Consider the following 13685-nt stretch of genomic DNA (forward strand, 5'->3'; position numbering starts at 1 on the left):
GAGACGGTTCCCTCTTCCCCTCCCCGCACCCGGTCCACATACACCGCCTCTCCCACTCCTCCACGAACCCATACACCGCCCTCACGAGTCCACGCGCCCACCGGCGCACGATAAGCCCGCCCGGCGCACGATACGTCTATAAATACAGCCCTACCCCCTGCCCGTCTCCTCTTTCTTAGACGCACCCTCTCCGGATCCCCTTTCCCCTCCGCATCGGAAGAGGAGGCTCGGATCGATCCCGCTCGAGATCGATTCTAGCCGAGCGCGCCTCCCGACAGGGAGAGGGACTGGCCGACGCTCCCAGGGCAGCGGCGCGCGCGCTCGCTCGCGGGTGGGGCGCCGGGTGGGCGGCGGCCCGATCTGAGACCCAAACCCTAGGCGGCGGCGGCGCCGTGGGGTTGAGTTGAGATGGACGCGAGGTTCCCTTACTCGCCGGCCGAGGTGGCCAAGGTGCAGTGCGTGCAGTTCGGCATCCTCAGCCCGGATGAAATCGTAATACCTCCACCGCCCGCCTCGCCTCTGTGAATTGGTTTCTCTTCTCTCTGTGTGGAGTTGGAACTAGCGGGAGGGTTTGACTGGGCTGTGGCTAGTTCGGGACTCTGGATCCATGTCATGGTGTACTGGTGGTTTGCTTAGCTAGAATTTGTCTTGTTTGGGTAGCAAACTTCCCGAGGACAGATAGAACTGATGCCATTGTAAATTACCAAGAGATTTGATTGGTTGAGTCGCTGCTTTGCTAGCTCGGGGAAATAGTGTGTCCACAACCAAATAGAACTACATGTATGTACAAAATATATAATCAAGCATAATTTACTCGCTTGTAATTTGTCAAGTCTACGGTTCTATGTGAATCACAAGTTGTACTCCTGTGTATGTAACAAACAATTCCACCACGACATGGGGCACACACTATATTGAATCTGGTCAAGTTGAACTTTGCAGTTACATGAAAACTTTGGATAATTTTGGGCTTAGCCTTTCTGCTGTCTTGATTACCAGTTTGCATTGTGTTCTGAATTATTTCACATAACAATTTCACAGTATATGCTTTTGATGGGGTCATAGTCGGAAAAGTAAGTTTGATTTACTTGCTTCAAATGACTTGTTCTAATGATGATGGCGGGTGGAGTGCCTCATTAACTGGTCGATAGGAGTGTAACATTTTCAGAATCAGATTTGACAGGCTTTGTGTTGCTTTTTTGCTTCTCTGCAGAGACAAATGTCAGTGGTGGTGATAGAACATGCAGAGACCATGGAGAGAGGGAAGGCCAAACCTGGGGGTTTGAGTGACCCCCGTTTGGGTACGATTGACCGCAAGATCAAGTGCGATACATGTATGGCTGGGATGGCCGAGTGCCCAGGACATTTTGGTCACCTTGAGCTCGCAAAGCCAATGTTCCACATTGGATTCATCAAGACCGTACTCTCCATAATGCGCTGCGTGTGCTTCAACTGTTCCAAGATCCTCGTGCCTGAGGTACATGTAGTCTCTTCTGTAGGTTTGGTGTCTTAATGATGTGTGTGCGTTTTACTAGGTTCTTGTTTGTTTCAGAAAAACTTGAGTGATGAAACCATAACAGTCTTAGTTCTCACCATTCACTATGGTTAGGTTTGTCCAATGTTTGCACCTATTCTCACTTACATGTTAAATTCAGACTTCAAAGAATATCTAGCACACTACTTAGGCTTACAAACTACGTGCTGTATGTATATTTTGCATTGATGATATATCCTCCTAGCAATGACCGTTTTATATATAATTGTCTTAACATAATCAGAACCATGGAGCCTAATTACAAGCTAGCTTTAGGGCTTTCTCATGAACTCTGAAAAGGTTGTTCTTGCATGTTAACTACACATCATCATAGTGAGAACCGTTTATGGTAGTGTTCGTTGATCTTTGCATGTATTTATCAATGATATCTTGCAGGAGGACCCCAAGTTCAAGCAGGCTCTGAAAATCAAGAATCCAAAGAACAGATTAAGACGAATCTATGATGCTTGCAAGAGCAAAAAGACTTGCGATGGTGGTGATGAACTTGAGGCTCAGGATCAGCAGGACACTGATGAACCAGTAAAGAAAAGAAGTGGTTGTGGTGCTCAGCAGCCAAATATCACAGTTGATGGTATGAAGATGGTTGCAGAATTTAAAGCAGCAAAGAAGAAAAATGATGATCAAGATCAACTCCCTGAGCCAGTGGAGCGGAAGCAAATTCTCTCTGCCGAGAGGGTATTTACATTGTCTTTACCCGCTTCAGTAATTTCTAAGAATTTTCGTTTAATGTTTATGGTTCACATCATGGTTTGTTCGTGCAGGTACTTAATGTTCTCAAGCGTATCAGTGACGAGGACTGTCTTTTATTGGGCCTCAGTGCTAAATATGCTCGACCTGACTGGATGATACTTCAAGTACTTCCGATTCCTCCACCACCTGTGAGACCATCTGTCATGATGGATACTTCCTCCAGAAGTGAGGTTAGCTCAGTGCTACTAAAATTGTTGCGAAACCATTGGTTCTTAGGGCACCCTTTCACTAACTGTATATCTTGCTGATTCTACAGGATGATTTGACTCATCAATTAGCGATGATAATTCGACATAATGAGAATTTGAGGAGGCAAGAGAGAAATGGAGCACCAGCTCATATTATAACAGAGTTTGCTCAGTTGTTGCAGTTTCACATCGCAACATACTTTGACAATGATCTTCCTGGACAACCAAGGGTGAGTAGTCTGCCAGCGCACTTTCCATATTATTAATCCCTAATGGATCAGTTTGTCCTGATTATTTTTTGTTGCAATATTCAGGCAACTCAGCGTTCTGGAAGGCCTATTAAGTCAATTTGCAGCAGGCTGAAAGCAAAAGAAGGTCGGATTAGAGGAAACTTGATGGGGAAGCGTGTTGATTTCTCAGCTCGTACGGTCATCACACCAGATCCCAATATCAACATTGATCAGTTGGGGGTGCCATGGAGTATTGCATTGAATCTGACATACCCAGAAACTGTAACCCCATACAACATTGAGAGGTAAACTAATTTAATGTTATTGAGGCAACTTAATGTAATCACTGGTTCCTGTATTGATATTTGACAAGTTATGTCTAAATCTGATCATATCAGGTTGAAAGAGCTAGTAGAATATGGGCCTCACCCTCCCCCTGGGAAGACAGGTGCCAAGTACATTATCAGGGAAGATGGTCAGAGGCTTGATCTACGCTATGTGAAGAAAAGTAGTGATCAGCATTTGGAGCTGGGCTACAAGGTTAGTGCCAACATCATGCAGCAGCTATTATTTTAATGGCGACATCACAAAAATCGCCTTTTGTTCTAGCTCACCCTTTTGTACTTGATTTCTCAGGTTGAAAGGCACCTCAATGATGGAGATTTTGTTCTTTTCAATCGACAACCCAGTCTTCACAAAATGTCTATTATGGGGCATCGCATTAAAATTATGCCCTACTCAACTTTCCGGCTAAACTTGTCTGTCACATCACCATACAATGCTGATTTTGATGGGGATGAAATGAATATGCATGTTCCTCAGTCATTTGAGACCAGGGCTGAAGTTCTAGAGCTGATGATGGTGCCAAAATGTATTGTGTCACCTCAAGCAAATAGGCCTGTTATGGGCATTGTCCAGGACACGCTTCTTGGGTGTCGGAAAATCACCAAAAGGGATACTCTTATTGAAAAGGTTAACAATGCTCTCCTTAAACATCTTCAATAGTATTGTCTCTGTAGTTTTGTAGCTTCTAATGTTAAATGTTCTGAAATTTCTTCCAGGATGTATTTATGAACATCTTAATGTGGTGGGAAGATTTTGATGGGAAGGTTCCTGCCCCTGCCATTTTGAAACCAAGGCCAATTTGGACTGGCAAACAAGTTTTCAACTTGATTATCCCCAAGCTAATCAATTTGATTAGATTTTCAGCCTGGCATGCTGAAACAGAAACTGGATTTATTACTCCTGGTGATACCATGGTCCGGATAGAGAAGGGAGAGCTTCTGTCTGGTACACTTTGCAAAAAAACTCTTGGGACAGGAACTGGAAGTCTTATTCATGTTATTTGGTAAGTTTGTTGTAAAAGTTGCATTGTAGCTTTTAGTACAGATCGTTATGCTAAATAATTTTGGTTTAAATGTTTGCAGGGAGGAAGTAGGGCCAGATGCTGCACGGAAGTTCTTGGGTCACACACAGTGGCTGGTCAACTATTGGCTCCTGCAAAATGGGTTCAGTATTGGAATTGGGGATACAATTGCAGATGCAAGTACCATGGAAAAGATTAATGAGACTATCGGAAAAGCTAAGAATGACGTGAAGGAGCTTATTAAACAAGCACAAGAAAAAAGTTTGGAACCTGAGCCAGGACGCACAATGATGGAGTCTTTTGAAAACAGAGTAAACCAGGTACTATTGAATGTCCTTGTTTGCTTCTTTCATCTATGAAGGAGTAAGCCATCAGTTTTTTGGTTGACTTGTTTTGACATCCTTTTTCCATGCTAGGTTCTTAACAAGGCTCGTGATGATGCTGGGAGTAGTGCTCAGAAGAGTTTATCTGAGAGTAACAATTTGAAAGCTATGGTCACTGCAGGCTCGAAAGGAAGTTTCATTAATATTTCACAAATGACTGCTTGTGTCGGCCAACAGAATGTTGAGGGCAAGCGGATCCCATTTGGTTTTGTTGATCGTACATTGCCCCACTTCACAAAAGATGACTATGGTCCTGAAAGCCGTGGATTTGTGGAGAACTCTTACCTTCGAGGTCTAACACCACAGGAATTTTTCTTCCATGCTATGGGTGGTAGAGAAGGTCTTATTGATACTGCCGTGAAAACTTCTGAAACTGGCTATATTCAGCGGCGGCTTGTGAAGGCTATGGAGGACATCATGGTCAAGTATGATGGTACAGTGAGAAATTCTTTAGGTGATGTCATTCAGTTCTTGTATGGAGAAGATGGCATGGATGCTGTGTGGATTGAATCACAGAAATTGGACTCCCTGAAGATGAAAAAGAATGAGTTCGATAATGTATATCGGTATGAACTGGATGATGAGAACTGGAGGCCTACGTACATGATGCCTGAATATGTTGATGATTTGAAGACCATTCGAGAATTCAGAAATGTGTTTGAGGCAGAGGTTCAGAAATTAGAAGCTGACCGTTTACAGCTTGGGACTGAGATTACCACAACTGGCGACAACACATGGCCTATGCCTGTGAATCTCAAGCGGCTGATCTGGAATGCTCAAAAGACATTCAAGATTGATTTAAGAAGACCTTCTGACATGCACCCGATGGAAATTGTTGAAGCAATAGATAAGCTGCAAGAAAGACTTAAGGTTGTCCCTGGTGATGATGCAATGAGCATTGAAGCTCAGAAGAACGCTACTTTGTTCTTCAATATCCTGCTTCGTAGCACATTTGCTAGCAAGAGGGTCTTGAAAGAATACAGGCTTACAAAGGAATCTTTTGAATGGGTCATTGGTGAGATTGAATCGAGATTCCTTCAGTCTTTGGTAGCTCCTGGGGAAATGATTGGGTGTGTGGCTGCACAGTCCATTGGAGAACCAGCAACTCAGATGACGCTGAATACTTTCCATTATGCTGGTGTCAGTGCAAAGAATGTTACCCTTGGTGTTCCCAGGTTGAGAGAGATCATTAACGTTGCCAAGAAGATAAAGACTCCATCACTGTCTGTTTTCCTGAAGCCTGAGGTGGGCAAGAAGAAAGAATTGGCCAAGAATGTCCAATGTGCCCTGGAGTACACTACACTACGTAGTGTGACGCATGCCACTGAGATATGGTACGATCCTGATCCTCTGGGAACCATCATTGAAGAGGATGTGGAATTTGTCAGATCATACTATGAGATGCCTGATGAGGATATTGACCCGGATAAGATCTCTCCTTGGCTGCTGCGTATTGAACTGAACCGTGAGATGATGGTTGATAAGAAGTTGAGCATGGCTGATATCGCAGAGAAGATCAATCATGAATTTGATGATGACTTGTCATGCATATTCAATGATGATAACGCAGATAAGCTCATCCTCCGTGTCCGTATAACAAATGATGAAGCTCCAAAGGGAGAAATACAGGATGAATCTGCCGAGGATGATGTCTTTCTCAAGAAGATCGAAGGTAACATGTTGACCGAGATGGCCCTTCGAGGCATTCCAGACATTAACAAGGTCTTCATCAAATACGGGAAGGTCAATAAATTTGAGGAAAATGAAGGTTTCAAACCCGATAACGAGTGGATGCTTGATACAGAAGGCGTCAACCTCTTGGCGGTGATGTGTCATGAGGATGTTGATGCTACAAGGACAACAAGTAATCATTTAATTGAAGTCATTGAAGTTCTTGGGATTGAGGCTGTCCGCAGGTCTCTCTTGGATGAGCTGAGGGTGGTCATATCTTTTGATGGATCTTATGTGAATTACAGGCATCTGGCCATTCTATGTGATACAATGACATACAGAGGTCATCTGATGGCCATTACTAGGCACGGCATAAATCGTAATGACACAGGGCCTCTTATGAGATGTTCCTTTGAAGAAACTGTGGATATCTTGCTTGATGCTTCTGTATATGCCGAATCCGACTACCTGAGAGGTGTCACTGAGAACATTATGGTTGGCCAGCTTGCTCCTATTGGTACAGGAGGCTGTGGATTGTATCTGAATGACAAGATGCTACAGCAGGCCATTGAGCTTCAACTCCCGAGCTATGTTGACGGTCTTGACTATGGCATGAATGGCATGACACCAGGGCGTTCACCCATCTCTGGGACACCTTACATTGATGGAGGAATGATGTCACCAATGCTGAGTCCGAATTTCAGGGCTTCCCCCATTACAGATGCTCAGTTCTCTCCGTATGTTGGTGGCATGTCGTTCTCGCCTATTCCGTCAAACTACAGCCCATCCTCTGGGGGTGGTTACAGTCCATCTTCTCCTGTTTTCAGCCCAGGGCCAGGGCAAGGTTACAGCCCCACTTCTCCATCATACAGCCCTGCATCACCCAGCTACAGTCCCACCTCTCCATCATATACGCCTGGCTCTCCTTCCTACAGTCCTACTAGCCCATCATACTCTCCGACCAGTCCATCATACTCACCAACATCTCCGAGCTACAGTCCTACATCTCCGAGCTACAGCCCCACATCTCCGAGCTACAGCCCCACATCGCCAAGCTACAGCCCCACATCGCCGAGCTACAGCCCCACATCGCCAGTTTATAGCCCAACCTCTCCAGCATATAGCCCGACATCTCCTGCATACAGCCCGACGTCGCCATCTTACAGCCCAACGTCACCATCTTATAGCCCGACGTCGCCATCATACAGTCCTACATCTCCTTCATACAGCCCCACGTCACCATCATACAGCCCCACGTCTCCTTCATACAGCCCTACATCTCCTTCATACAGCCCTACATCGCCCTCATACAGCCCAACATCGCCTGCATACAGCCCTACATCGCCCGGCTACAGCCCGACGTCTCCCAGCTATAGCCCAACTTCACCGAATTACAGTCCAACTTCACCGAGCTACAATCCTTCTTCGGCCAAGTACAGTCCTTCACATGCTTACTCTCCAAGCAGCCCAAGGATGATGAGCCCTTATAGCCAAACTTCTCCAAACTACAGGTATTGATAATTCTTGTCAGCAGCTGCAAACGTAGCTTTAGTCAGAACGATAGCCTCCTCTGGTTTCTGTTCATACATATCTGCTTATTTTGCTTACATCTCTGTTTCCTCAGCCCCACCTCACCGTCTTACTCGCCCACCTCACCGTCGTATGCACAACCAAGTCCGTCATATAGCCCAACCAGGTGAGCCAATCTCTATTCATAATCCTTATCTTTTACTACAGTACCTTCAAGATGATATGGCTGCTTTTGACATTCATGGGTTTCCTAACACACTTCCTGAGTCTTGCAGCCCGCACACTACCTCAGGAGGACCTAGCCCAGATTACAGCCCAACTTCTCCAAATTACAGGTAAGCGTCAGTTTATCTCATCTGCCCACGGTGAAAGTGCACCATTCATTAGCTCTTCTGACAATTACACTTGTGACCGTGCAGCCCTAGCGCAAGCTACTCCCCCACTGCACCAGGCTACTCCCCGTCATCCACCGGGCCGCAAACTACTGACAAGGACGACGAGATTGCTCCTTGAAAGGTGCTCACAATGAGGAAATGTCGGCAGGCTGATGAAGAACTATATTGTTTTATTGTACTATCACTGGAACTGGCTCTGTATTTCTTTTCACTTTGCTGCTAATAGTAGCTCTAGAGTTGTTATGTACGATACGATCACCCTATAGGAACTGAAACTGTTGGCTTGTGATGAGTGGCGCCTGCCCGTTGGTGGCGGCCGTAGCTGAGCTGTTCAGAATAATTAATCTTTTAGTGATGTGATTTCGATAGAATTGTTATACCAATTGTTGTGTATTTCTATTGGAGATCGACGCCTTAGGGAAGTTAAGCTGGTAAACTCCACACGGTCTGTACTGATTTTCAACTTCAAAACTGTAGTCTGCGGTGACATACAGAATGAACACAGATGAATGGTTGTAGATGAGCCTGCAACTGTCTTAGTACACGCCACATGGTGTGATTTGGCTGATTACCGTCCTCTTCCTCGTCCTGACTGGCCGACTCCCTCACTTTCTTATAAACGTACTTATCACCCTAGCTACGAGAAGAGCAAGCACATTGGCTCACCTTAATTTACACGCTACCGACCTTACAAACGGCGTAAAACTCTTCAGGTCAAGAGTTTGTAGAGGAAGAATAGCCATTTTCTCTCTCTTTTTCTTGAACTTCCCAACGGACCCAGAGTCTTCCGAATTTTTTTTTTTACATATCGCAAAATGCCTGGCGGCGGAAAATAGACCCTGTAAACTAAAACTGAAAAATAGAATATTAGAAAAATTAGGAACATCTTCTTCGTCCACACTGCTGCCTAGGTTTCCCGCGCGGCCGCCGCCCGCGCCCCTGGCTCGGCCATCCCGCGCCCCAGTGCCAGCCGCCACCTAGCTAGCAAGCTTAATTGGAATTGTAGCATCACTCACCTAGCTTGCTAGCTAGCTATAGAATAGAATCGATTGGATATTTGTGAATCAATTGAGAGATGATTAGCACCAAATAGTTAGATCTAGCTAGCTCCCATGTAAGACTAGCTCACCTCCCTCGCGCCGCTCGCCGGAATCTGCACGCATTCCCTATGCTGCCGTGCACCGCACCGCTCGCCGGAATTAGTCTATATCGAGAAGATTCGCCGGGAATTGACATAGACATGGTTGGAATTGGAGCAGGCTGCCAGGATGTTTGACCGGCGGTGCACAATTTTAACAAAGCAGCCAGAAATCGGCGGCTAGAGGCGGTTGTACGGACGGCGGCGCTGGAGTAGTGGTGAGAAATCCGTTCAGTTTTTGGCCTGTAAACCGCCCTTCAGTCTGTATTAATAGGGGTTGAGTGTGAAATTTTTTGGGCCTCTGAGAAAGTTTTTTGGGCCGGCAGCAAGGTCAGTCTCTGCTCTGCGTCACTTTCAACCTGAACCTGTAAATCGGCCGGAAAAATACGGTTCCAACGTAATTTATGGGTTTACAGCTGAAAACACGACCTATACTCTGAAAAATAGAGTTCAAATTACTAGTGCCTAGATGCACACACTGACAATTTGGTACGCCGTTCCCACAATCTGATAGAGCTCGTGGATGATTTCACCTATTAGGGCATCTCGTGGCCTAACGCAAATAGACGTAAAATAACCTTTTGCCCAGGGCCGGACAGAAATACGTGAAAATTCTGGCCCCACGGCCAGCAAACTGATCCTCATGTCCACGTTGAGTCGTTGACGCATTCGCGATCCAAATATGCGTTTAGAATATTTTACTGCGGACACATCGAGATGAGCACGCGTCCGTGTCGTTGTCCTTCGGACCCGCCTACCAATGACCATGCACTAGTAATGGCTTCGGTGCCGCTTCGGTCTTTCGCGCCGCCTTCATGGCGTTGCCCTGCCTCCCCGTGTGCCAGTTGGCGCGGGTATCGCTTGGGCATCCCGCCAGACATTGAAGACGGAGGAGCGTCAGACCTTTTTAAGAGGAGCAGGTCAGCTGCTTTCAGGCCGCTCCTCCGCCTACAACCAACCTCCATCGCCACATCCAACGCATCGGCAAGGGATGGCCGTTCCACAAGATAAAGAACGATCGCGAGGCCAGGTCCTCTCGTGCTGGTAAGAAGGAGAAAAAACAATGCAACCGACACTATGTTCCAGTAGAATTCGTGCACCAGTTGTTCAAGGAGAACCAACCGGTTCCTTGGTCGGATGCGGGCCTGCCGGGCGGCGGGTGGTAACTCAATTCCCGCTGTGTCCTGGTGCCTCCGGTGCTATGCGAGGGACGCGAACGACAATACGAGATCCGGTGCCGCTGCTTCATCATGTCGCCGCATCTGCGCGAAGATCCGACCTTCGCCCTTGACTCCTACAACTGGTCCACATTTGAGACCTAGGAGTTCCAACCCGCGCTGCCGAGCAGGTTACCTCAGCGACGTCGACTTCTTCAACCAGGAGCACGGCGTCGGCCTTGACGATGAGGAGAAGGACGAAGAAGAAGTCCACGACGGCTTGGAGGAGGAGGAACTCCAACCAGTGGACCTCACGGAGGAGGAGCCCATTGAAATGGCCATCTTCCAGAGCGAGCTCGACCAGCTCACTCAACGGGATGGCCTCACCGTCCAACTGCGGGCATCCGCGCAGGTCCAAGGGAGGCTAGCTCCTCCTCCGGCGGCTCCTCCTACCCCCACACTGCCTCCCCCCGCACCAACATCGCCTCCTCCTATACCTATGCTGCCGCCGGTGCATCAGTAACCCCTACACTGCCCGTCTCATTGGGTGTCTCCGGTCTTCATCGACCTCGTTGACGACGACGATGACAAGTAGGCAGCTATGGCGAGAGCCCTATTTAGCTAGGGCTATTTTCTAGTCTTTTTAATTTATTTCTGGCAATATGCAAATGGTTCTACTATAATTGAAAAAGGATATTGGACAAAAAATGCGTTGGGCCGCTAGGGCTACCCCGCGACCCAAATAGACATACCTTCCAAGGAGGCCAATTTGGTGTCGGCGACCCTACCCAAACTGATGGAGGACAGTAGAAAAAATAAAACATAACTAAACTTTAGTACTGGCTTCTACACACTTCTATATTATTCCACAGAAAATGATACTTTAGTCATGTGTATTATAGGGGTTTCTAGAGTGTTCTAGGTATGAGTTGTAACTTATCTCTTTCCTAGCTTTAGTATTGTTCCCTAAAATGTTCTAGTTGTGAGTAGAGCTAACTTGTGAGAGCTCATGCAGCCTATAAATTAAGGTCCAACCTCTACATATGTAACCAGACAATGTACCATCTACCTATCAATAAAGAGAACTTTTTGTTCTTGTTTTAGATCTTGTGTTGAGAGTTTGGATTGAACTCTTGACAGCCTCCGCCCCTAGAGCGATATCTAGCTTACACCCCTAGAGCGATATCTAGCGCATGATAGGTCCAATTTGCATCACTATTTTATATCATAATTTGCTGTTATTCATTGATATATTTCATATTGGGACACAATACTTATGTTATTTCATCTATTTTGCATGTTTCATCATTATTGGAGGATCAAGCACCGGAGCCGAGGTTCTCGCTGGAAAAAGCACCGTCAGAAAGCAATATTTCGGAAGATCACCTGTGGAAGAAAATTATACCAAAAATCCTATTTTTCAAGATGACGAAGGAAGCCAGAAGGAGGAGCCAGGAGGAGCCAGGGTGGGCCCACACCCTAGGGCGGCGCGGCCCAAGCCCTGGCCGCGCCGCCACGTGGTGTGGAGGGCCCACGACCCCTTTCGCCTCCTTTTCTTCGCGAAATCCTTCGTCCCGAAAACCTAAGCCAGAAGGGGTACCTCGCGAAGAGTTACAGCCGCCTCCGCGGGGCGGAGAACACCAGAGAGAAAGAGCTCTCCGGCGGGCAGGAATCCGCCGGGAAATTCCCTCCGGGAGGGGGAAATCGACGCCATCGTCACCGTCATCGAGCTGGACATCATCACCATCACCATCATCATCATCTCCACCATCATCACCGCCGTCATCACCGCTGGACACCGTCACCGCCGTAGCAATTTGGGTTTGATCTTGATTGTTTGATAGGGAAACTCTCCCGTATCGATCTCTACTTGTTGTTGATGCTATTGAGTGAAACCATTGAACCAAGTTTATGTTCAGATTGTTATTCATCATCATATCACCTCTGATCATGTTCCGTATGATGTCTCGTGAGTAGTTCGTTTAGTTCTTGAGGACATGGGTGAAGTCTAAATGTTAGTAGTGAACTATGGTTGAGTAATATTCAATGGTGTGATATTTAAGTTGTGGTGTTATTCTTCTAGTGGTGTCATGTGAACGTCGACTACATGACACTTCACCATTTATGGGCCTAGGGGAATGCATCTTGTATTCGTTTGCTAATTGCGGGGTTGCCGGAGTGACAGAAACCCGAACCCCCGTTGGTATATCGATGCGGGGAGGGATCGCGGGATCTCGCAGTTTAAGGTCTGTGGTTAGATTTATTCTTAATTACTTTCTTGTAGTTGCGGATGCTTGCAAGGGGTATAATCACAAGTATGTATTAGTCCTAGGAAGGGCGGTACATTAGCATAGGTTCACCCACACAACACTTATCACAACAATGAAGATTAATTAGCCGTATGTAGCGAAAGCATTAGACTAAAATCCCGTGTGTCCTCGAGAACGTTTGGTCATTATAAGTAAACAAACCGGCTTGTCCTTTGTGCTAAAAAGGATTGGGCCACTCGCTGCAATTGTCACTCTCGCACTTTACATACTCGTACTTTATTCAACTCGTTACATCAAAACCCCCGAATATTTGTCCGTGAGCATTTACGAGTGAATCCTTCATCGAAACTCGCTTGTCAACACCTTCTGCTCCTCGTTGGGATCGACATTCTTACTTATCGAAGATACTACGATACACCCCCTATACTTGTGGGTCATCAAGACTATTTTCCGGCGCCGTTGCCGGGAGTGAAGCGCTATTGGTAAGTGGGATTGGTAAGGAAAACCTTCTATCGTTGTGCTGATTTTATTTCTGCTCGCTGCTATAAGTCATTATGGAGAGATCTTCTCTTCATTTTCTATTTGGGAAATCTACTACTACCGCAACGGTAGTGGATGAGGCGCTGGTGAGGAAGTAATACCATATAAAATACCTATGAAAATTATTGAACGTGTTATGGATAACCGCTATGAAGGGGATGGAACTGTCCACCCCGGTGATCATTTACTCGTTTTTGCATGAATTATGCGGGTTATTCAAATGTGCAGGTATTGCTATGGACGAAGTGAGGAAGAAATTATTCTCCTTATCGCTGTCCGGTAAGGCGGCGCATTGGTATAAATTCATCGGATAATGGGGATTCTCTTGAATGGAATGATATTGTGCCCCGGTTTTATTCTAAGTTCTATCCTCCAAGTGAAATTCATAAGGATCGGAATCGCATATATAATTTTTGGCCTCATGATGGAGAGAGTATTGCCCAAGCGTGGGGGAGATTGAAGTCTTTGATGCTCAAATGCCCCATTCATGAGCTTCTCGGTAATGTTATTAT

The 13685-nt window shown here is 46.3% G+C and overlaps 1 protein-coding gene across 1 annotated transcript; it reads left to right on the plus strand.

Annotated features, from left to right (window-relative positions):
- Positions 1-361: 361 nt before the first annotated feature.
- LOC124687163 (DNA-directed RNA polymerase II subunit RPB1) lies at positions 362-8451 on the plus strand. The gene is made up of 14 exons (XM_047220982.1): positions 362-492; positions 1214-1477; positions 1931-2230; positions 2317-2475; positions 2562-2723; positions 2808-3028; positions 3122-3263; positions 3360-3695; positions 3785-4071; positions 4151-4409; positions 4506-7654; positions 7768-7839; positions 7949-8008; positions 8093-8451. Exons 1-14 carry the CDS (start codon positions 409-411, stop codon positions 8184-8186), a joined length of 5589 nt encoding a protein of 1862 aa, XP_047076938.1. The 5' UTR covers positions 362-408; the 3' UTR covers positions 8187-8451.
- The last annotated feature ends 5234 nt before the right edge of the window (positions 8452-13685 follow it).

The sequence above is a fragment of the Lolium rigidum genome, chromosome 1, assembly GCF_022539505.1.
Source record: "Lolium rigidum isolate FL_2022 chromosome 1, APGP_CSIRO_Lrig_0.1, whole genome shotgun sequence".
Lineage (NCBI taxonomy): Eukaryota > Viridiplantae > Streptophyta > Magnoliopsida > Poales > Poaceae > Lolium > Lolium rigidum.